At 39.8% G+C, this 22,638-nt stretch overlaps 1 protein-coding gene across 2 annotated transcripts; it reads right to left on the bottom strand.

The window, feature by feature from the left end:
• Window positions 1-345: 345 nt before the first annotated feature.
• On the bottom strand, window positions 346-22,322 carry DDX59 (DEAD-box helicase 59). Of its 2 annotated transcripts, XM_058030077.1 has the most exons (9): window positions 22,236-22,322; window positions 15,451-15,546; window positions 5,808-6,631; window positions 4,472-4,639; window positions 3,834-3,923; window positions 3,202-3,453; window positions 2,888-3,040; window positions 2,277-2,405; window positions 346-655 (listed from the first exon to the last, which is right to left on the bottom strand). In XM_058030077.1, the coding sequence occupies exons 3-9, from the start codon at window positions 6,618-6,620 to the stop codon at window positions 392-394; spliced, it is 1,869 nt and encodes a 622-aa protein (XP_057886060.1). In that variant the 5' UTR covers window positions 6,621-6,631; window positions 15,451-15,546; window positions 22,236-22,322; the 3' UTR covers window positions 346-391. The 2 variants fall into 2 exon arrangements, with proteins under 2 accessions (XP_057886060.1, XP_057886061.1); XM_058030078.1 differs by lacking the exons at window positions 15,451-15,546; window positions 22,236-22,322 and adding an exon at window positions 7,619-7,819.
• Window positions 22,323-22,638: the final 316 nt, after the last annotated feature.

Here is a 22,638-nt window from a genome sequence, read left to right on the forward strand (position 1 = left end):
AATAGAGTTTCAGTATGTTTACAAACAAAACTTACATATATGTTCTTAATAAACCCCAAGAGAGCATACCGAGGACTTGGAGAAACATTTTCCAGTGGAAGATTTTACTTAAGGTAATAGGAAAGGATTTTCAGAGGCTAATCTGCCATTAATTTTTTTTCCTTGCCAGCAAGACCAAGGACTACTGGTTTTGGAAAAGGGTTCCAGAGTACTTTTACTAGGTACTACAGTAATTCAAGCACACAATAGCCAGTATTTCAAAATAAAGATGAGATAAAAAGGAGACTTCTTAAAAACTGTACAAATTTCTTTTTAAAATGCAATATGCAAGACAACATTTCGTATTTATTTTTAATCATACTTTTATTGTAATTACATAAATATGCCTTTATTACCTCTGAGAATTATTTTTGTTGTGTTTTTTAATAATGTCCATAATATTGTCTCCTGTTACAAGGTTATTATGTAACTGTTTAAGTCTCTGTTGTTCCCTTCTCTTCTGGTCATGCAGATATGGGGAATTAAGCAGCTGTGGGGGAAGAATGGTGCCTGTGGGTTTCACTCTCTTCACAACATCCCAAAAGAGCTTCTTGCTGTTGTTATTGATAAAAGTAATTGCAGTTCCATTGTGACCCAATCTCCCTGCTCTTCCAACCTGAAAAAGCATAAATTCATTTTAAGTTAGCAATATTACATGGAAGTCCTTCTAGTTGTCTCAGAAGTTTATTTTCTTATTATAGAACAGCAAGTAAACATAAGTGACAGGAACAAATCTCTCTCATCCTCTAAGCACAAGGGTACTTAAGCTTCCTGAATTCAGGATGTGTAGATCTGAAGTTGTAGCTGAAATGCATTTAAAATTATGACTTGTTTATGTGACATACCAGAAGTCTGATATTGTATTGAGATATGAAGCAAAGGCTTACAGTAAATCTGATCCAAACAAAAGGTTTTAAAAAATACTAAAGATGCCAAATAGTTATACTTCATATCAAGCACAATATGTGTCAGCACGGCCACAAAAATGCCCTTTACTTTCAATGTCCTAGTAACTTTAAATTATTTACCAATATTCTCTAAAATGCTTGAAAAATTAGAATAGAGTCTACAACGACTCTCTATTCAGAAACAGCTAACATGTTGATATTGGTACAGTTTTGATGCTAGAAAAAGAGCATCTTTATTTACTTAATACATGCTTGAAACTTTAGCAGAAAGATATTTAAAAACAAGAGGGGAATTTTGCAGTTAACAACACAGGCTACTTGAGGAGTTCATGACAGTGGATAACTTCCAGAGGTCCTCCCCATGTGTTTGGAACCAGTTTTACTTCAAAGTCAGATCAGCTCCCTCAGGGCTTTGTTTCCAGTGTCTGAAGCACAAAGGATTTTCAGGCAGTATGGGACCATTCTCCCTGCTATGAGGCCACAATTTCCCTTGCAGAAAGCTACAACTGCTGGTTCTTGTCCTTTCCCTGGGCATCCTCAAGGCCAGTCTGGCTCTGTTTCCTCTGTAATCACCCGAATGTAGACAGCAATTAAGTCTCCAGAGCAGCCCAAACAAGCCCAGTTGAGCCTGTCCTGAAGTGTCACGTGTGCCAGCCCCTGACTTCACCTGGACTGCCTCCAGTTTGCTGCCCTTTCCCACAGCTGATGTTCCCAGAACTGCACACAGTAGCACTGTGTCTTCCTCATGCCACAAAGAGGGCAAGAATGAGTTCTCTTGATGTGCCAGCTGAAGTAGGGCTGGGGACTGCGCACATAAACGCACACACGTGAAACTCACAGGCCATCTCTTCTAAAGCACGAAATCCATAGAAAAAAATATCTTGACTAGAAAGAGGGGAAGAAATCAAGTTCATGACTGCTGTCCTTACTATTAATGCATATCCCACACTGCAGATGAGCTGCACCTGCAAGAGGGGCATTTGGCCAATCTTCATACAATAAAAAAATGGTAAACTTTGTTTTCTATAGACAAAAAATGATATAAGAGAGTACAAAACAGAAAGAAATACACTGCAAAAGTAAGTAATTTAAATACATTCTTCTAGGTTTTAGTAACTTATATAGGAGATAATAGGAACAGTATTCTAGATTTGAGTAATTTACATAAGAGACTTACAGAAGAGACATCCAGCACCATTTTTCCTTTCCTATAAAAATAATTCTGAAGAGGAAAATTATCTTTCTGTTTACATTTACATTTCCATAGCTGGATGTCATATTTCAATATACTTTTCAAGTACATCATTAGCAATTTATTTATTTATTTACCTGGTGTACATATTCATCCATACTTGAAGGCATATCAAAATTCACCACCAGCTTGACATTGACAAGGTCAAGTCCTCGTCCAAGGACTCCAGTACTTACTATAACTTCATACTTCTCTTGAAGTAATCCCTGGCAAGGAGGGAACAACCTACAATTAATTCTTCTTTCCTTATTTGTATTTTGAACCTCTCCAAGCATGGGTTAACATCTAGTTATTTGGTGTAAGATCACACCCAGTGGGATTATTCTATTGTAGAAAAGAGAATGGCTCCCTGTATTCTTGATTTAAACAGGAATATAATTCAGAGAGATAACCAAAGAGAGAACCAACTCACAATTTTAATTGCAAACATTATTTGAAATGGGAATTTAAATAAGCATTTAATTGTAACTGATAATCTGAGAAACAGTCTCTGTATTTATCTACATTTAAAACAGGATTATTATCTACAGTTTTGCTTAGTCCTGTCTGTCTCTACCTCCCCCAGCAATACCTCAGGTATTACTGCAGAAAAGCAGTCCATTATGACCTCAGTCATTCAAATGAAGCCACATTTTAAAAAAGGCCATTTGAAATTTACCAGACACCCTGAACTTGAGTAGGCACAAACCTGTAATATGTCTGTTCTTTCCACCTGAGACTTTTCAGAATGCATAGCTGTGCACTGCAATCCTGTAATCTTATGAACAGCATCACTCAACAGATCTGCTCCTAGTTTACAGTCCACAAACACCAACACTGGAGGCTTGAAGAGCTTGTTATCCTGTAAAATTAAAGTGTTTATTTAAAAAGGGATTACAACAACTGGCTGTTCATCATCAGCATGGATTCATTTTGTCCTGATCATGAGATGAAAACCTGACAGATTTGGAAAGATATGAATCCTTTTATAAATTGCTCTTATGAGAAAAATATTAAACTTACATTTAGTATTTCAAACAGCTTTTTCTTTTTAGATGGTTCTTCTACCCACAAGATAATTTGCCGAACATTGGAACATGGCAGATTCTTGTCTCCAATTGTTATTCTGACAAAATTGTGCAGAAGCTGATTTGCCAAGTGCTCAATGCCCACTGGAATCGTGGCTGACACCAGGATGGTTTGATGATCATGAGAGATGTTTTCCAAAATATCCAACACCTGCTGCTGGAAACCCATTTTTAGCATGGTATCCACCTAAATGAAAAATATTACAGTTGTACCATTTTTTTTCCATGAACAGCAGGATTCCAAACTTAAATTGACAAAAGAATCATAATGTAACATGTAACAATCCAAATGCAGGAGCATTTACACTCAGAAGAAAAGCTAAGTCAGAAAATTAAAAACAAATGGTTCACACTGGCTCAACAGTATTATCCTGTACCTAACTTTACAGCAATAGAACATTTGTTGTTTAAACACATTTCAAACTGTGTCAAAAAATAAAACTGTCTCTTAAGAAATATATTCTATTTTTATATAAAACACTCTGTATGTTTAATAAGTGAGATTAGCCACTCACATTACTCTGCCAGGACCCCTGTGTAGGTAATAGAGATCTGATAAATACTTACTTCATCCACCACTACAATTTTTATGCCATGCAGTTGAACAGAACTTTGCTTTAAAATCTCAAGAAGTCTTCCAGGTGTTGCTATTATCACCTGAAAAAAAAAAAAAAAAGAGGGAGGAAAGAACCCCATGGGAGTAAGAAATTCCATGAAAGGACAAGAGGATCATCCTAGAAAAACCATAAAATTCCATCACATACATAACAATGGCAGTAATCAATGAAATTACTTGCACTCAAGTAAGTAATAAAACTTCTAGAAAACTTATAAATTATGAAGCGCTAATAGGAAATGGACCTATCAAAACTTTAATGGAGATAAGTTACAAGAAATAAAATCCGCATGAAAAACAATTACAACTCCTTGTGTAAAATACTGGCATATTTCAGTCTTTGAAAGCAGCAATATCAGAATGTAACTTTTAAAAAACAAACAAACAAACAAAATAGCTATTAGATGTTTAACCAGAAGTGAAAAAGTTTTTTAAAAATTGTGCAACTAAATTTTCAGGCAGTAACAAATGTTTCAGTAGCTCAGGCTTAGGAGAAAGCCATTTTTGTGTGTTCATAGGTGCCAGCAGTAACATTTCTGTTTCCTGTGAATGCTGACAGCGTGGCTCTGCACTCTGGGTCGGAGCTCACCTTGACACTCTGCCTGAGGCGGTGCAGCTGCGGGGGCAGGGGCAAACCTCCCACCAGCAGAGCTGTCCTCATGTTGGGTAACCCGGCCATCAGCTCCTTCGCCTGGCGCTCAATCTGAATTGCCAACTCCCTCGTTGGTGCCAAAATAAGGGCACATGGAGTTTCTGTCTAGAAAGAAGAGGAAAAATCTGATTAATTTGGAATAGCTTTATTATTTAGATAAAAAGCTTTCAAATTTCCCAATCTTTTGCATTAAAAATGAGAATTATTTTAAGCAGCAAAATAAAATTACTTCTCAATATATACATTAACTTGTACAGTGACCTAAAGATGAAGCATGGAAAAGATTGTGTACAGATGCATTTTTCATTGAGACCCCAATTTTGCACAAATTGCTATAAACATGTATCTGTCTTGCAGACTTTAATGATAATCAGACAGAGGAACTGCTGGAGTGTATACACCTTTTCTTACCTACTTCTACATAATGCTTTTGTTCTTAAACTAGAGTTTAGGAGTTGCTAAAGTACTTCAAAGAATAAAAGAGTTACTTAAATAATCTTTCAATTATTCATTTGAAAAAAGTTATACATGTTTGTGTGTATATACATTCTGTAAAAGTATCTAAACAGTGCAGAGCATCAGTAGAATCATGTCCCAAATTCTCTAATACATCCAATATATATCCAATATATATGCATCCCTTTTTGAATAAATCCCGTAAAGCAGAAAGCACTTCTGAACCACACACAAGGTACAGAATACTCATTGCCATTGCTTCTAATCATACATTCATGTCCTTACAAAGTAGTTTTCCTATTTTTTTTTCTCACAGTATAAAAGTGGAGACTGTGTAACTACAGGATTTCATAAATTTTTTTACCCCAATTTCCTGCAATTATCTGACAGTCAACCAAATATATTGCAAGAGAAATTACTCTGTGAAGTCATACAAATTCCAACAAATCCCTTTGAGTCATTTGATACATGAAGATACAGGAAGAACTTAGAGAGGACCTGGAGTTATTTTCACTTTCTATTTTAAGTCATTTAGGAAGTCTACCACAGAATTTAATTAACTTCTCAACAAGCAGGAACTGTGTAATACGTAATATTGATAGAGTTGCTTCATCTCCTGACCAAAGTGAAAAAACATTCAATTTAATTAAAAATAATTAGCACCTCCCCCCTCCAAGAACCAAATGATTGACCAATCAAAAGTCAAATAAATCACTGAATGTTAATGAAAAACACTGCAATCACATTCTCCATTACATTGGGAATCCAACAGAAAAAGCTGCAAACTGCTTTCTCTAACTATCTCAAGTTTCATTACCTCTTTCAAAACCTTCATAATAACAGGAAGCAGGAAAGCTGCTGTTTTTCCAGAGCCCGTGTCAGCACTAGCCAGAATATCCCTCCCTGACAGTCCAACAGGGATCATTTGCATTTGGATGGGAGTTGGGACTTCATAGCCAGAATTCTTTAAATTATTGTTTAAAGTTTCAGGAAAACCACAGTGTTCAAACTCTACAATAGGTCTTGGAACTTGCTGGCCCTGGACAGCAATACCCAGCTGCAGTTTAAGGTTCTCAACCTGCTCCTCTTGCAAACCTAAAATAAAGGAATGATCTTTGTAGAAATAAGGTGTATTAAGCAGGTGAGCTTCTGCTTGAGAATCTGCAGCTTGATCAGATGTAAGCTGCTTTTCCTTTGCTTGAGTTTGTAGAAGGTGCTTGGCTTTACATTCCAAACTACAAACATCTTCATCTGTTTCATCGCAGATGTACTCCCCGTAGCGGCCACACACAACACACACGGGTTCTCCAGGCTCCGCCCAGCGCTGGGACTTGCTGAAGGATTTGATGGGTTCTTCCAGAGAGCCATCATCCTCGGTATTTTGGCTGTCCTGTGCCAATGGTGTATTAGCAACACCAAGGTCTGCAGCTGCAGGTTCTGCGTGTTCTCGTACAATTTCACTTGGATTGTCTGTTGAAGCAGAAGTTTCTGTTCTAACTGACTTACAGTCCTGGAACTCTGTGGTTTCCCCTAGTGAAGATCCTCCAGAAGACAGTTTACTTTTCTTAGCTGTACAACTTTTGTCCTCATCAGCAGTCCTCTTGACTTTAACAGATCGTGGTAAAAACATGCTTCAGCACACTAGAAAGAAAATGGTTACAGCTGTTAGAAACTACTACTACTGAAAAAGGTACATTTTACTTTGTTACCACAAAAAAAATAATCTAGCAAGTATTGGCAAACATTCCAACCGTCAATCTCTGAAAAGATCTATAATATGTATTGTTTAAAAATTATCTTGATTGTAACAATGTTGATGAAAATGTGAAGAAGAATATATAGAATACAGTTAATTATTGTCAGTATTCAGCCTTTGCAGCTGAGAACTTTGCTTTTCACAGTGTGGAAATGTATCAATTTTGCAAGCCAGTCATATTTAAATCCTGGGAGAGTTCACCTATTTCTAAGATGAAACTACAGATGCAAACATTCTTCAAAGGTATGGAAAAAACCCACACAACCTAAACTAAATAAAACTACCAGTTTTGGAAAGGATGTCAAATCCAATACAGGATCCATCCAAGATCACTCTTTCAGTTGCTCTTTTTAAAGTCCACTTAAAATTAAGCACAAACTTTTGAGATTTGTTTAGAGTTCAGCTCTGCTTGTTCAATGTCCAGAAACAAGCAGACTCGCACCATCAATTTGCCAAACATACACTGTAATACAAGACATATTGTGAAAACATAACCATATTTTATATTCTGAAACTTTCAGTATTTGTCTTCAAAAGCATCAGATATGCTCACCAATCGTTTGCTATCGTACAATCAGTAAAAAAGTACACAAAACACGGCAATTTTATTCTGAGAAAATTGCACTGTGCCTACCAATCTCTACGAACTTCTTCTCACACTATCTTTTTTAAGCACCCCAAGCTATGTCAGCGTGCACAGTCAGCTGTGTTTGTGTAACCGGGAGCAGTCCGAGGACGCGGCAGCAGCGCCGGCCCGCAGAGCTCCGCGGCCGGACCGCGGTTCCGGGGCCGCAGCTCCGCCGCGCTGCCGGACCAGAACCCAAATATCACCATTGGATTTTCGCGCCTAATGGGAATCTCCAGCAACGAACCTCTCTGCACGCCCAGCAGCCTCTCGGCGAGGGCAGCGCTGACGCAGAGTGCAGGGCGGGCGGACGCTGCTCGGGACCCGGGCAGCCTCTCCCAGCCCTGTCACCCGGCAAGAGCCACACACCGCACGGGAGAACAGAGCGGCACGAGGGCTTTCCTGCCCGACAGCCGTGCCCGCTGCCGCAGGCGGAGTGCGGCCCCGGCCCCCCCGGCTCACGAGCCCCTGCCGCCGGGCCGCCACCGCCTCCCGCACAAAATGGCGGCGGCCGCACGGGGCCGCTCCCGCCCACAGCTCCCGGCGGGCAGGGCAGGGCAGCGGCCGGGGCGGGTCCCGCGGCCGGGCCGGCCGGGCCTGCGCGCTCCGCCGGGCGGGCCCGGGCCGCGACTGCCGGGCTCGGCCTGCGATGGGGGCCGCAGGCGCGGTTGTTACCTACTAAAATCGGCTTCGCTGCCCAGCGTGCAGCAAGGCAATAATTACACATTCGAGACATTGATTATTTATCTCAGAGATGCGCAAGCCTGTGTGCGCGGTGGTACTCCACAAACCGAGCGCGCCAATTATCGGAACTTTTTACTATTCTAGCCGACAAAGAAATTCATGTTCATTGGCTACAAGTTACACGGTTCTCTTAATTACCTGAATTCTATTTCTGTTATTAATGATTCCCTCGTTTCTCGTGCTAATTAGTCTGCATGCTCAGTCTTTCTCTTTTGGGTTGGTGGGCCATGAGACTGTTGACTCAGCACAGTCCTGAGTTGTCTTTATTAGTTTCTTCCTTATCCTGGGAATTCTGGTGAATCCTGCATTCTTTGTGTCCAGTGTCAGGGAACATCCTTCTTCCAAGGCCTTACCAGCCTTCCCATAGGTCTGAGGTCAGTGGAACATGTCAAGCCCTACCCCGTGACAAGGTAATTCTACCAACAAGTAATTTGTTTTTCTAACACCTGGACATCACTTAGAGCTTGTTTGTTAGCTGCTCTTTGTTCCATGAATTAAATTTCCCTTCTTTTTGATTAGGCTTGAAAGTATACAGAGATCAAACAAAGAATTGAAAAGATTATTGAACATTTGGAAAGTGGGCATCACTAAACTTAAAAATGTGCAGGCACCTTCCACCCACACTCCATACATTCCTGTGAAAATCCCCACCTTTCTCTGATTCAGCCTATGTCATTCCCCTTTGTTTGTACTAACTTTCTTTCCTTCATTTTCCCTCCCTAACAGAAGCAAATTTCCTTTTCTTACTTCCATTTTCACAAGGTCATTTCCTGGAATTCAAAACATCATTTGCTAAACAAAGACCAGTATTTCAACAATATTTAATAGTATAAGAGATGTTTCATACCCTATACAGTCCATGCACCAAAATGCAAACATCTTATATATATCAGCTTTTTCTAATGTTTTCAGTATGCAACAGCAGTAAGAAAAAACTAAGGTAGGAAATTCTCCTCTTGAGTGAGAAAGACTACAGTAGAAATTGAAAAAATTTTTAGAAAAGCACTCTGTGGATATTCAAAAGCATGATAGGGCTTCCATGCAAGAAACAACTATGTAGACTCAACAGTCTGAAAAAGAGATGACTAATAACAGGTAACAATAGAGCTACTGTGCCTTGAGTGGCTTGTAAAGGCTGGACAGCTATTGATAGTTCATTATTTCTTCTAACAAAAATTATAACATGCTTTATAAAAGGTGCTCACTGCTCACAGAATGTAGTAGGTTATTCTTTATTTACATGGAGAAGTTAATCAGTATAGATGTAACAAACCTCTTCTGAAACAGATATTGTACTTTGTGAGTTCACTGAATAAATATTTTTTTTTCCTGGACTAAAGCATAAACATTCTGGTTCAGTCACTTGCCTAAGTTTTCTTTTCAGAATGATGAAATATGTAAGAGTAAGAAGTGCCTTGGGGAATTTAATTCCCATCCTCTCAGCTCTTGATGCTGCTAATCAGATCTGAGGTGAATGGCACTTTAATAGGTTTTTTGAATTCCAATTTTTGTACCTTTAGAGAACATTACATGTCCCAGACAAGATGCTCTCAGATATCCTACAAAGGGGTTTGTCTTCATATTTTTCCTCTTAAAAACTAGTTAGTTCAAGCACTGGCTGAATAAAGGTGGATTTAAGTCCTGCTAGAAATCCATGAGCAATTATGGACAGTAATTTTTGCTCATTCTGGACAATTTATCTGGGGGTGTCATAAAGGAAAGTGTTAAAGTTATTTAATTGAGTTGGTAAAACTCAAAGACTTTAAATACTCCCATCTTGCCCACACTCGTGTACAATAGCTGCTCAGGAAGGTATCCCATATTGTTATTAGAAACCCCTGCACAAACATAGTCCTTATATAATTAAAGTGTATCTTCAGAGTAACTTCTAAAGTAAATATTAGGAGCTACAGAAATGTAACAAAGCACACACAACCCCACATGTACAAAAAGACCCATACATACTGACAGATTTACTACATAAATATGTAGCAACAGATTATTTCAACTTCATGCAAATTTCTGTTAGAATAACAAAGACAGCAACTATTGATTAAAAGTCAAAAGAAATAATGAAAACCATAAAAAACAGATTATTAATAGTAAGTATCCCACTTTTTGGTCTATCTTAAATTATATCAAGATTTTTTCATGTTCACTCAAGGTTTCTATATCAAATATACAGAAAGGATTCCTGCCCTCAGTTTAAAAACAGGCATTTGCCCTATAACATCTCACAGCCTTTCTTTTGAAGCATGAACCAATCTTTCCCAGCACTTGCAAATAATAAATAATTCAGTAAAACAAGACTGGATTAAAGCAGGAGACGAAATCCCTCTACTGCCAGGCCCAGTAAATCCATAAGAAACAGGCATTCCAAGCACTAATTCAGAGGCAGCATCAGAAGCACTGCAAAGAGCTGCCTGACTGTGCCATGCACCCCAGCTCCCCACAGCGATACCACCCACAGTGACCCCGTTAATTCCAGCCTGAACCAAACTGCCCCAGAACCAAACCTCTGTGCACCTCCTCACATCTGGCAGCCAAGGTCAAGTTCCACACAGGGGTTTGAGGAACAGATAAAACCATCCCAAAGGGGAACTGTCCAAAACATTTTAATACAGAGCATTTCAAGTTTCCTTTGTAGCCAAAATATCTTCACACAATGTGAGAGTTTTCCACCTTGAGTGAGCTCCCAGCACGTGCAAATCTGCTGAGAGTGGACTCAAACTGGAGTCCCACCAGCACCTGTGCATCACTCCCTCAAGTGGCAAGTGCCAGGACTGACAGATCTGACAATTAAAATGTGTCTAAAATCACATCCAGAGGAACAGCTTTGGGTTTTCTTTAAGCTATTAATTCCTTCAAATATCTCAATATGTATCCCATGTCACATCATTCTAAACTAGAAATTCCAGAGCCTTGCTGCTGCTGTTCAATAACATTATAATGAAGAACATTAAGTTTATGAAGATGTCAATTAAATAATGAAAAAATTATTCTCTGTGGGTTTTTTTTTTTCAAGTATGCCACACTTTAATACATATAATTAGAGTTAACAAAATATCCACTGCTTGGGTGGAAAGAAGGGAGAATGAATGTCTTTCCATTCAGGAGGCATGGAAGCCACAGTATGTTTACTTGGGAACTGGTGTCTGTGTCTGCTCCACCTGATGCCATAAAACTAAATATTGTTCTTGTTAAATATTTTTCTGTTTATTTAATGCTTGGGGATTTTGAAGCCACTCAGCATATTTTTTAGGTAGGTAATCAACTGCAGCTCTAACCCAAAGTGTATTTAATGAATAGTTCTTTGATTGAAGGAACCAGTGAGTCAATTACTCCACTGGTTTCTGAATTGCAGCTTTTAAGGAACCACACAGGAAAAATCCAGATAATCTAAAAACAAATAATTGTGGCTAACCATTAACTAGACAATTAATATTCTTGTGAAAATGTCCTGATTGTACAGGTATTACATGCAGTATACTTATTCTGAGGCCTAGTTTTTCTAATTTCATTTAATCTAAACAGGCAAATCCTTCATTTTTGAAAGTAAATAATCAGTAAAAAAATATTTGAACTAATTTTTTCAGGCTTCCTGAGCATTCTGTTTGAAGAGCCACATTCTAAGGAAACATTGGCCAATATTAAGTCTCTGCAGAAATCCACAGTGAAACTTGAACTTAAAAAATAATCTAATTAAATCTGAGTTCTTAAAGCATATTACTGAGAAGGTATAATTTTTTCCTTTCTAAAGAAAAAAAAATTATAAAACTACAAATAACAGCAATCCTGCCCTGAAGCTTCAGCATTAAATGCCAATAGTCCATAGGGAAATAACTCTATAGGGCAATTTATGAAAAAATTATGAACATAATTAATGTATGTGATTATATGCTCAAGTACTGCACATAATATTTACTTTGAAAACTGTTGGACTCCCTAATTCAGTATCATCATATTGTTAGCACAGTTATAAAAACGACAGTGACTACAATTCCCAGCCTTTGTGTACAAGATAGTCTAGCTTCTTGCAATTAAAAGGAATGATTTTAGGGTATGAGAGTCATTTAAACTAATTTAAACTTATAAACCTCTGTTAGGTCTCTGAGACTTAGAGAGCAAGGATTTGATCAAAAGATTGCAAACACAATTGCCAGATTCCAGAGACTTCAGTAGGCAGCAAACTATAACCCAGACTGTTGGAGAATTCAGGTGGAAATTAACAAGATTAAATAAATCTTGAAATATAATGTAATTAGAATTAAGAATTAAAAGTTCTCTTCTTTTCTGTTAATCTCTTTTTCTTTCTGAGAGGATATATTTGTGTTCCAATTAGTAAGTCTGTTTGGAGGCAAAAGAGATTGGCATCTGTTCTAACAGTAAGATAACATTCACACAACATGCACTTACTGAAAGTAAACCTTTTTTTCCTCCTCCTTTGGGGTCTGACACAAAAGGATGGGAGAGAAAAAAAGAAATTCCACAAGAGACAAGAGGAATCATCCAGTTCCAGCTTGTCAGATGACCTGTGTCCAATGTGTGTTGCCACCTGCTCATCAATAAACTCTCATTTCAATTATGTAACTTAAGAGATTATGACTTTTCTAATTAATCAGCAAGTATGACAAATATAATAGGTACTTTGCATTCATAGGGAGTGAAGGAAACAGAGTCGAAATCCAATACTATGACAAACTGAAGACAAGATTTATGGCATAAACCTCTTGAGTAAATGGCTAACAAATTTTTCTTTCCACCACTAAAGCTCCTACCAGCACTGCTGGCTTTGGCAGCAGAAACCACTGCATGAAAGGCCTAGAATACATGCAAGAGAGCTGCTACAAACCAGACTTTTTATCAGTTCTCTTGTTAAAATTGATGCCAGTATTAACCAACTGGTTTAGTCTTCATGCTTCCCTACATTACATTTAGTGCTCCTTCTTTCTCAATGAAATTGCCCTAGTTGAATCTCTCACCAAAAAATCACTGAAGGGCACAGAAAGGCTGTAACTACAATTTTTAAATCACACACTCAAGGAACTCAGACTGCTAAAGTGAGACCAACAGGTTTGTCCTTCTGTAATTGTTACTTTCCTTAACTTTGTTTGTTTTGAGAACATGCAGATAATGCATTAGCTCAACTTGATAAAGCACAATGGCTATTAAAAACAAAATAAACCTGAAAAATGCAACATATTTCTCAGTATCATCCTTGAATAACTGCTCCCCATGCTTTTTATTAAGAAGGTTCAAAGATGCCAGTAACCTTACAGCTGGTAACTGTAATAGCAGAGGGTAACAAGACAGAAATAATGAATGCCTCCTTGTTAAGCTGTGTTGTTTGTGCTGTTCCAAGAGAGATCTGCCAAGAACTTTTCATGCAAACCTTATTTTTCTGGGATCTGTAACTTGGCGGCAAAAAATTCCAGCATGATACCCTGTTCAAAAGAATTCAGATTACAAGCTTTAAAAGACATTTTTGAGTTTTGGACTAAATTAAATTTACACTAAACAAGGTAAACAATTTAGCACTGCATGTATTTCTCTTGCTTTATTGATAGAAAATTTGTGTTTATCAAGTTTGCACCCCAGATAATTTTATGTTTTCTAACTCTTGGATATTAAATAAGTCTCAATACTGAAGTGTGAAAGGAGACTTTGTGCTGTATGGTCAAGATTTCACTGAAGTGTGTTTTCTTTTTAAGGAAGACTTTATGAAATACACATGAAACACTCCTTATTTTATATGCCAAACAATTCAGTGGAATAAATCTGTGCTAATTCTCAATACAACTCAGCTGACCTGGGTATAATGCCAGGTTGTGAAAAAACCTGGCTATTTAACATTTAGCCCAGAATTTAAATGTTAAATTATGTCAGGTTGTTTTTGTTTTGAACAAATGATTCAAAGCTTTGAGCCACACAAAAGTCTAATTTCAGCGTACCCATTTCATTTTTGCCTCTTGACCCATTACAACCAGGTCATTTTGTAGAGTTCCTGACCAAAGCAATATTCTTTCCTGTGGCAACTAGCAAGATATACAGAAATTAGATTTCAGGCACAAAATAGATTTCAGCCCCAGCTAAGGAAGTTTTCTATCAGGTAATAGCCAGGTGTCAAGAAACAAGAAGGCTACAATACTGATTTGACTGAGACTGGAAAGGAATTGGTGGCTTAGGCTTACACCTATGAGGAATAAACCTCCCAGCAATTCAAAACTAAAAGGAGATAATCAAAACATATAAATTTCATCAATATCAATATATTATAAACTTTTCTTAATATATATGGTGAGGTCATTTCAAAAGAAACACTAGAAAGAACAGGGCCAGAAAAAAAACAAGAGACAGAGTATCTTAAATAAGTTTCTGCTGATTTTCCTAACTTGGTTTTTTCTCCCCTAGATCACATTATCCCCCAAAATATCTCTACCTACCTTACAGTTCAAGACAAATCAAAACTACAGAAGTCTATGAAACCACAGTTGCTTTGAGATTATTTGCAATTCAGCTAACATGCTGGGTGTATAAAGACATTACCATTCTTGGAGAGTTTGCATGAACTGGAACTTGTCTAAAAAGGCAAGGTTGCCAAAAGGCTTCTGTCTTACAGCCACTGTCTGCTCTGCAAGGAGCCACAAAGGGAGGCAGTGGTTACAAGAGGGTGTTGGCCCTGGGAAGCATGACATGTCATCCTTTAATGATTAAAGAGCCAGCAGAAGCCCAGACACACCATCTCCATTCAGATGGCTCCTAACCTGCTGGTGATGCACAAGGAACTTGTTTTCTAGCTGCAGTGAGGATATTTCTGTGGGACTGGGCTCTGTTAGATAACAAAATCAGAGCAATTTAGTAATCAAAGCCTTTTTTTGTTACCCTTTGCCTAGTCTTAAAATATCTAACACCTGTATTATTCTCACTCTGAACTACAATGGTTCATCAGTTTGTTCAGCATATGCACCATGGTATCTTTGACTAGAAGTCCTATGACATGCTACAACATAAATACCATGTGGTTTGGGTGTTTTTTCTGTTTCCACTGAACTATTGCATCTCCAGTTCATCTCTTTACCCAAAAAAGTCAAGTTTTATTCCTAATTATACCAGTACAATACCCCTTAGGACCTTGGTGGTAAAAGAGAATAAAGCATGGCTACGTGCCCTCTACCTTGAACATGCTTTCTTACTGAGACTGTTTTTGCTTCCCCAACACTTTGGGGACCATGACTTACTGCTTTTCCCACTTCTGAAAGTGCAGACTACCAACTGCAACAGAGACTTTCAAATACTCCATTTCAACAGTTGCCCAATGCATAGCAAAATACGCACTCATCTGAACCAGCTGGATCTGTACCACACACTGGCACATTGCAGTGAAATCTGTTCTGTTGCCCTACATTCTCCAATCTGGCACTTGCTTCATTTCTGTTAGGAACAAACAAAAAAGGAAGAAAGAGTTTGACACAAATACAGAGACTTGCCAGATCAAAGGTAATAGGTATAAATCCCAGCAAGTTTCCCTCCTTGTATAAAATCTCCAGGTGTTACTTTTGTTGTTTCATGGAATGATCCCTTGATTCAACCCGGTGCCTGCTAGCATGCTCTCCCCCAGGGTGATTCTCCACTCCTTTAGTAAATTACCATCTGTAAGAACTGAACTGTGGCTGTGAGAACAAACCCTGGATTAGGGGAGACTTTCTGACTGTGCTGAACTGGGGGTCCCAGGGCTACTTTGTCTGTCTCAGGCTGCTTCCAGGGCAGTGGCCATCACACCTGGGGCTCACACACATCCTGAGCAGCAAGGCCAGGGCCTCCTTCCTTCATCCACATTCAACCAGACTGGTGATCAGAGAGTTTCCAACAACCATGAAAATGATGGACATTTCTTTTCTTTGTGCCACCAAGTGGAACAGAGACTGCCCCCTGCCCAGGTGAGATAGCAGAGATAACTCTCCAGGCTTTAATGGAGCCATGTGTATTGTAGGGCAAGAATACCACAGGAGGACAGAATAACCAGAGATGTGCAAATTTTTGTACTTCATTTATCTTTTGAAACTTTCCACAAGAAAGAGACCACCTCGGTTGTTTTCTTCAATTACAAATAAACTGCATGACACCTTTAATCCAGAAAACCAATTATATATACACTTATATTTAATCATGTCTGTAGCACCAGTGATTTCAAATGGGAGCAACACATAGGATTAACCTGAACTTAAAAAAATCTTTGTTGGAGCCAAGATTTTATTGCTAAATATATATATACACACACATTTCGTTTAAGGCTAGTATTGAAATAATTGTTGTTCTTTCCATGTTTCTCATATATATTAAAATTGGGGAGTATTTAAATGAAATTGTTCTGTACATGGCTTACATATCCCATACATTTTTCTATCTTGAACATGTTTTCAAATGAATCATAAGGCAAACACTCTGTAAAGCTACTGAGAAAGTATTATAAACAAATTAAGTTATGCCAAAAGAGAATTAAATGTAACAGAGTTCTAAACACTCAGGTTGTGATGACCTTACTGAGCATGCATAAATGGTTACAATAATAATCTTTGATATACACTTTCCAGGGCTGATTTTTAAACAGTTACCAGCCATGTACAGCAGCTCCCTAAAGTAACAAAAAAATCCTCAATAACATGCAATTTCTTAGTAATTTAAGGGAAACGGAAACTCCCTAAAAGTATAAGAGAAAATTTGGATTATGATGTTTCAAAGACAAAAAACAAAAACAAAAAAAAAAACCAAACCAACTTCACTGGATAGTCTTCCGTGCTATTCCCTTGCTTTCCCTTCCTCATTCATCTTCTTTAGCATCTCTTCGGGAAAAAGAAAGAATTTCAGTGCAATGAAATGATACCAGAAATTTACTGTTCAAACATAGCATTCTCTTTACTGCTGCTCTCCTTCAGACACACATGAGCTTCAGTGAAAACTGGAAGCAGGGCCAAAACATGGGAAACTGAAGTCTATTCATGTTCTTCTAATAAATTATGTATATGCTCAAAACAAATGAGCTTTTATGAATGTTCAGATCTTTCTTTACATGTAGAAGCAGCACAAAAGAAGCCAGTCACAGCACGAAGAAGTGCACAATTTTGTATTCACTCTCATTCAGACTTAGTGAAAAAGTTTTACTAACTGATTTAAACTTCTTTTACCTGAATGTACAGTTTGAAAACTAGAGTCATGTCCATCTCCCTCTAAACTGGGATGCAAATAAAGCATTACCTAACAACAATAATAACATAGTGCTTTATTTTTGTACAAAGTATTTTTCTGAATGCAAGTTTCCCACCATACATCTATTTTACAGTGCAGCCAAGCCATTTAAAGATTATATTCATTAAAAATCACCCTCAGAATTTTCCATAGAAAACATGTCAGGCAGTAGATGGTCATAAAGATATAGAGCAGATCTTTCACTTAATGAAGGGAGCAGGATCTTTTCCATATGTTTTAAAGTTTATAGTAAAAAATACAAGTTATAGCAGGGTATTTTTTTCATCACAGACAACCTGGCAATGGTGGAATGTCAAGAAGAAGAAAGCCCTTGAATTAGGGAGTATTGCACAGCATATGTGGGAAGACAGCTCATCTAAAACCCCCTAGAACAAGAGCAATTCCACCAGATGGGAAGAACACAAAAGAAGCCAGTGGAAATCTGGAAATCAGATTTTAAAAATCAGAAGCAAAATTTAAAATCTCAGAAAAGAAGACACCAAAGTAAACAGAGAAAAAGACGAAAGAAACCAAGAAGTCCTGAGTGTTGAGGGAGATCAGAGGTTTTGCAGAGCTACATTAGGTCAAAGTCAGGTTAAGGAAATGAAACCAGTAGTGTCCAAGTAATAAGAGAAGTGACTGTTGGGTACCACACCTGATTTTCATTGAGCAGCTTTTTCATTGTGCAGATTTCAGTATCAGTAATGTGCTAAAGTAGCTATTACTCCAATTTTCCTTCTTTTACTTTTAATTGTATCAAAAATCACAGATGATTCAAGTAAAATGTCATAGAAACCTTTATTTTCCCTTTGGCTCATGACTACTGTAATGTATAAAGTTGGTAAACTGTTTTCTTCCCTCAGGACTTTCTGATCACAAAATAATAGAAGAACTTGAAAGACAGTAATTATGTAACTGTTCTTGTACTTTTGTATCATCCTGAAACAGGAAGAGCACATTCCCTTCCAAAATATGCTCTGAGAAAACTCCTAGCTTGCAAAAACGACATATATGCATGTTAGTAATAATGGCAAAGCACTTTAATCATTCAGCTAATCATTCAAATAATTATCACAGAATAGCCTGGGTTGGATGGGACCTTAAAGATCATCTAGTTTTAAGAAAAATATTTTTAAGAGCTGCTGGCTCTGGTCAGCTTCTTTATCCCTATGGACAGTTTTCCAGGGAATCTTATTCACCAACTCCTAAACAACTGGAAGCCTGTTCCTTCAAAGTTTGGGGTCCCAATTTAGCTCCTTGCCAGGCTCACAGTCCTCACAATCTCCACCAGGGAGTGGTCACTGCAGTTCAGGCTTCCACCAATCTTGGCCCCTCTAATGAGCTCATCTGCATGGGTAAGCACCAGCACCCATAATCCTTCTCTTCTGTAATGCCTGGACCAGCAAAATGTCTCTACACTCTCCAGGAGTCTCCTAGATTGCTTATAGCCACTGGATTGCTATTTAAAAATAAAATTTCTTAACTCTTACAGTTTTAACACTACCTGTAAATAAATATATTTAATGAAGAGGGTGGAATATCAATAGTTCTATTTCATAAGTCATCCTTTGGCTGTAATAATCTCACACAATGATTTATAGATTACCTGTTTAACTTCATATATGTAACACAAAACCTGCTGAAGTCAACAAGCACATTCCTGAGGGATCCCACTGGGACATGACTGGTTCTTGGTTTGCACACTGACAGCACCACATCAAGTCATGCATGCAGCCTCACTGCAGAGGTTACAGGCCACGGGGTGCACCCCTCCCCTCAGCCAAACCACTTTATTATGACTGATATCCTCTAAGCTCAGGAAAACAGATGGGATCATCTTAATTAGGCAAATTTGATAACAGCAATTAAAGATAATATGCCCACAGTGTTATTCCAAGTCTGTTTCCAACCTCAAAAGTGAAGCATTACTCAGCAGAATAGCTACTGTGAACTGCTGTGTTTGTGGATTTGCCCTAACATAGCTAAACTGAAGTGGGAATGTTTTTGCTATCCTCCGTAGGCAGCCTGATAAAGTGGCTGTTCACTAGCACCCAGTCAGGCTACAGACAGTGCCTCTGCAAAAACAGCCAAGGTATTTCTAACTTAACACATTTTACTTTGCCTTTATCATAAAGTGTTGCAAAGGAAGAAACTATGCATGAAATGTTATTCCAGACTCAACACTGGAATAACTCAGAGTTCAGTATAACTTCAGTACTCTAGTGCTGGCCTGAAATTAGCCTACAGGCTCTATTCTACACATAGCCTCTTGAGAAACTAAGTGAATCTTAAAACAAGTGGAAAAAATGAATGAAATTGTTAGTCAGGACTCGCTCCACTATCTCCAAAGGTTAGAACTATTAGAACTTCCATGCACACCATTATTCACAGCTTCATGGTCATATTGGTTCCTTTGCCTGATGCTCACTACAGGCTTGGTACACCCACTGTGAAAATGGCCAGACACATGACAGTGAACAATCAGGCTTATGATGTAATCACAGGCTAAAACAAGTCAAATGGGATTCTAATTTGGGGCAGAGGGAGGCGAAGGGAGAAAGAAGGTAAAAAATAAAAATCTCTGAGATGCTTGTTTTAATACTTTGCCTTTCTGCTCGGAATTAACGCTAAAGTATAGAACACTGCAGCAGAAAGCTTGCATACAGGAAAGTATCACTATTTAAAATATTTCAAGATGTATAAACAGGATCAGAGCAGAAAGGGATGACTCCTCATTCAGTTTTCCTGTTTATTTACTCTGAGCAATTAGAGCAGTTTTTAATCATTTTCCATTTTGGCTGTTGATATCTTTGACAATGCAATAAGCAAGATGGCATTTTGGCATGTTTGCAAAAGTAGAAGAACTGGCACAGGCACTCCAGCAACTGGTGGTAATGTCTTCTTTTGCACTTATATTAGATTTTATATTCATGCATTCTCTTTTAAGAGAACTAAGCAAGTGAAACCCCACTTTGATTGCAGTTACTCCACTTTGATTGCTGGTGAAACTCTGAACAGGTTTCATCAGCACAAGTGCTGCACCCACAAAAAACTCCATTATAGCTAAATAATGGTCCTACAGTGTTTCTAAACATATTTTCCTACAGACTGATCTAATTCTGAGGTATTTTCTCAGTCATACAACAAATTAATTTGGATCTGGAACATAATTCTTTTTTTTCTTCTTAGCACAAATCATTTGACATTTTAAAGCTTAAGAATTTCAGGTGTTTGTTATTAAATATGCAGGAAGAATTTTTTTTAAATTTCTATTGGCAGTGTAAAAAATAGTTAAAATAATGTGAAGTGTCTAATGTTACTTGTTTCCAGAGTACGCATAAAAAATAATTTAGGAAAATGTGCAAATATTAATTGTTGAAAACTAAGCATATAATCTTTCTTAATAGAGAACCTTTTCCAAGTGCACCTGTATATTAATTTGGCATTATTATTACTATTTCTGCTGCAGAGGATCTGGGAATTTCAGTCCTTAGCTGCTAAAGCAAGGATTTCTCAACTTTCCTCCTCCCCTCCATTCTGCGGAGTACTGCCCACAGCAGCTCCTGGTTTTGTAGCTAGGTATGCACCACTTATGAGTGGTATGCATGACAATTTGGGAATCCCATCCCAGCGAGTGTATGGGGAATACTCAGCTACAATTTCTTCAAATGTTGACCTCCACAACCCCTTCATTACTCATTACTAATTAATACAGCTACATGTCAGTAAAACTGTAAAGTATTCTTGTCTCATAATCCTGATGTTTGTCTCCCTGAGCACCCGAAGTGCTAGAAGCACACACAGACACAGACCAAAGGAAAAATCTGTGCAGATCAATTCACAGTCCACTCGAAACACAAGAAATACAGTCTGGCCGGAATATTATTTGAAAACTTACAATGTCATGCTTAGACTTTGTCTAATTATTCTTTAGGGGAAGAAGGGCAGACTTAGACATTACTCCAAACCATACATATGGTTTTTATATACATATATACATGTAGATATACACATTTATACACACATACAATAACAATATATCCACAATAGGCTACAATAACTATTTGCTGCCCATTCGTGGCGATTCCCGCCCTGTGGCGCCGCGGGTCACCGATGACACACACAGTGCCCGTGCCGGGGCAGGCACAGCCTCCGCCGGGCTCCCGTCACAGCACGGCCGCGCCCTCAGCCCCGCACTCGGAAGCCGCCAACCCATCCAGTTCTGTTTGAGTCATTAATCACGCAGTCGCTGCTTCCTCCCGTGACTAATGTTCCCTCCACGCAGCCACTGTTACAGGGGCTCGGTGAGCGCCCCAAAACAGCCCAGGTACGTGTGAGCAAGACAGGAGATGGTCTCTAGCGCAAATCGCTACTCTTGCTGCTATTACAGTGGTTACGTGACCAGGCCCTCAACCATTTTAAAGGCTTTGTCATTTTTTTACCCGAGTATTCTTAAAGTTATATATAGACCCGATTTAAAATTGGAGTGACAAATGCACGGTGCGGGGGATGCTCAGCCCGCTTCCTCGGCCGCGCTCCGTGCTCCGGTCACCGCGACCCCGGCCGGCGGGGCTCCCCTGCATCCGGGCGGCTCCTCAGCCCCCTCACAGACGAGACACGCGGAGCTGATCCCGACCTTCCCCGGCGACACCGCAGCAGGCCCGTCCGGCCACGCAGTGGAGAGCGGGGACGCCGGGGCGGGTGGACCCGCGGCCGAGGGACACCGCCCTTTCCCAGCCTTTCCCAGCGCCGCCGGCGCCCCCTGACCGCGGGAAACGCTCCCCCCCGCCTCCTCCTCCCGCTGCCGCCGGGCTAAGGCTGGGCTGGGCCGGGCCTGTCCGCGCTCCCGAGGCCGCCCCACCCCAGGCCGGACCCACCTCGAGCGACCCCGCCTGACGCGGCGCCCGCAGCCCCCGTGGGGAGGGGGCGGCCCGGGCCCGCCCCGGCGCTGCCCCTCGGGCTCCCGCCCCGCCCGGGCGGGGAGGCGCTGGCGGCACATGCGCAGCCGCCTTCGCCCATCCAGTGCGGCAGCCGCGGGTGGAGAGCCGCAGCGGCATCGCCGAGCGGCGCGGGCAGCGGGGGCCGGCCGGGGCCGCCGGGCAGCGTTGGGGAGCCGGCTCTGCTCCCGGCCCGCAGAGGCCGCCGCTGGGACGGTGCGGGGCCGTGCGGCGTTTTGGGGCTGGACCCCGGCATTTTGACATCCCGGCGCTGGGAAGGGCCGCGTCCCGGCCTGAGGCGGCTGCGGGGGCCCTGCCGGCGGCTCCCGCCCCGGGCCGGGGC

The sequence above is a fragment of the Melospiza georgiana genome, chromosome 9, assembly GCF_028018845.1.
Source record: "Melospiza georgiana isolate bMelGeo1 chromosome 9, bMelGeo1.pri, whole genome shotgun sequence".
Classification (NCBI taxonomy): Eukaryota; Metazoa; Chordata; class Aves; order Passeriformes; family Passerellidae; genus Melospiza; species Melospiza georgiana.

Excerpts from the sequence above, each read along its gene's own strand:
- DDX59 (XM_058030077.1), bottom strand. The coding sequence starts at position 6,620 with ATGTTTTTACCACGATCTGTTAAAGTCAAGAGGACTGCTGATGAGGAC. Across the intron at positions 3,041-3,201 it reads AGCTGTTTGAAATACTAAAT|GATAACAAGCTCTTCAAGCC; the intron begins GTAAGTTTAATA and ends TTAATTTTACAG. Across the intron at positions 656-2,276 it reads TGGATGAATATGTACACCAG|GTTGGAAGAGCAGGGAGATT; the intron begins GTAAATAAATAA and ends ATGCTTTTTCAG.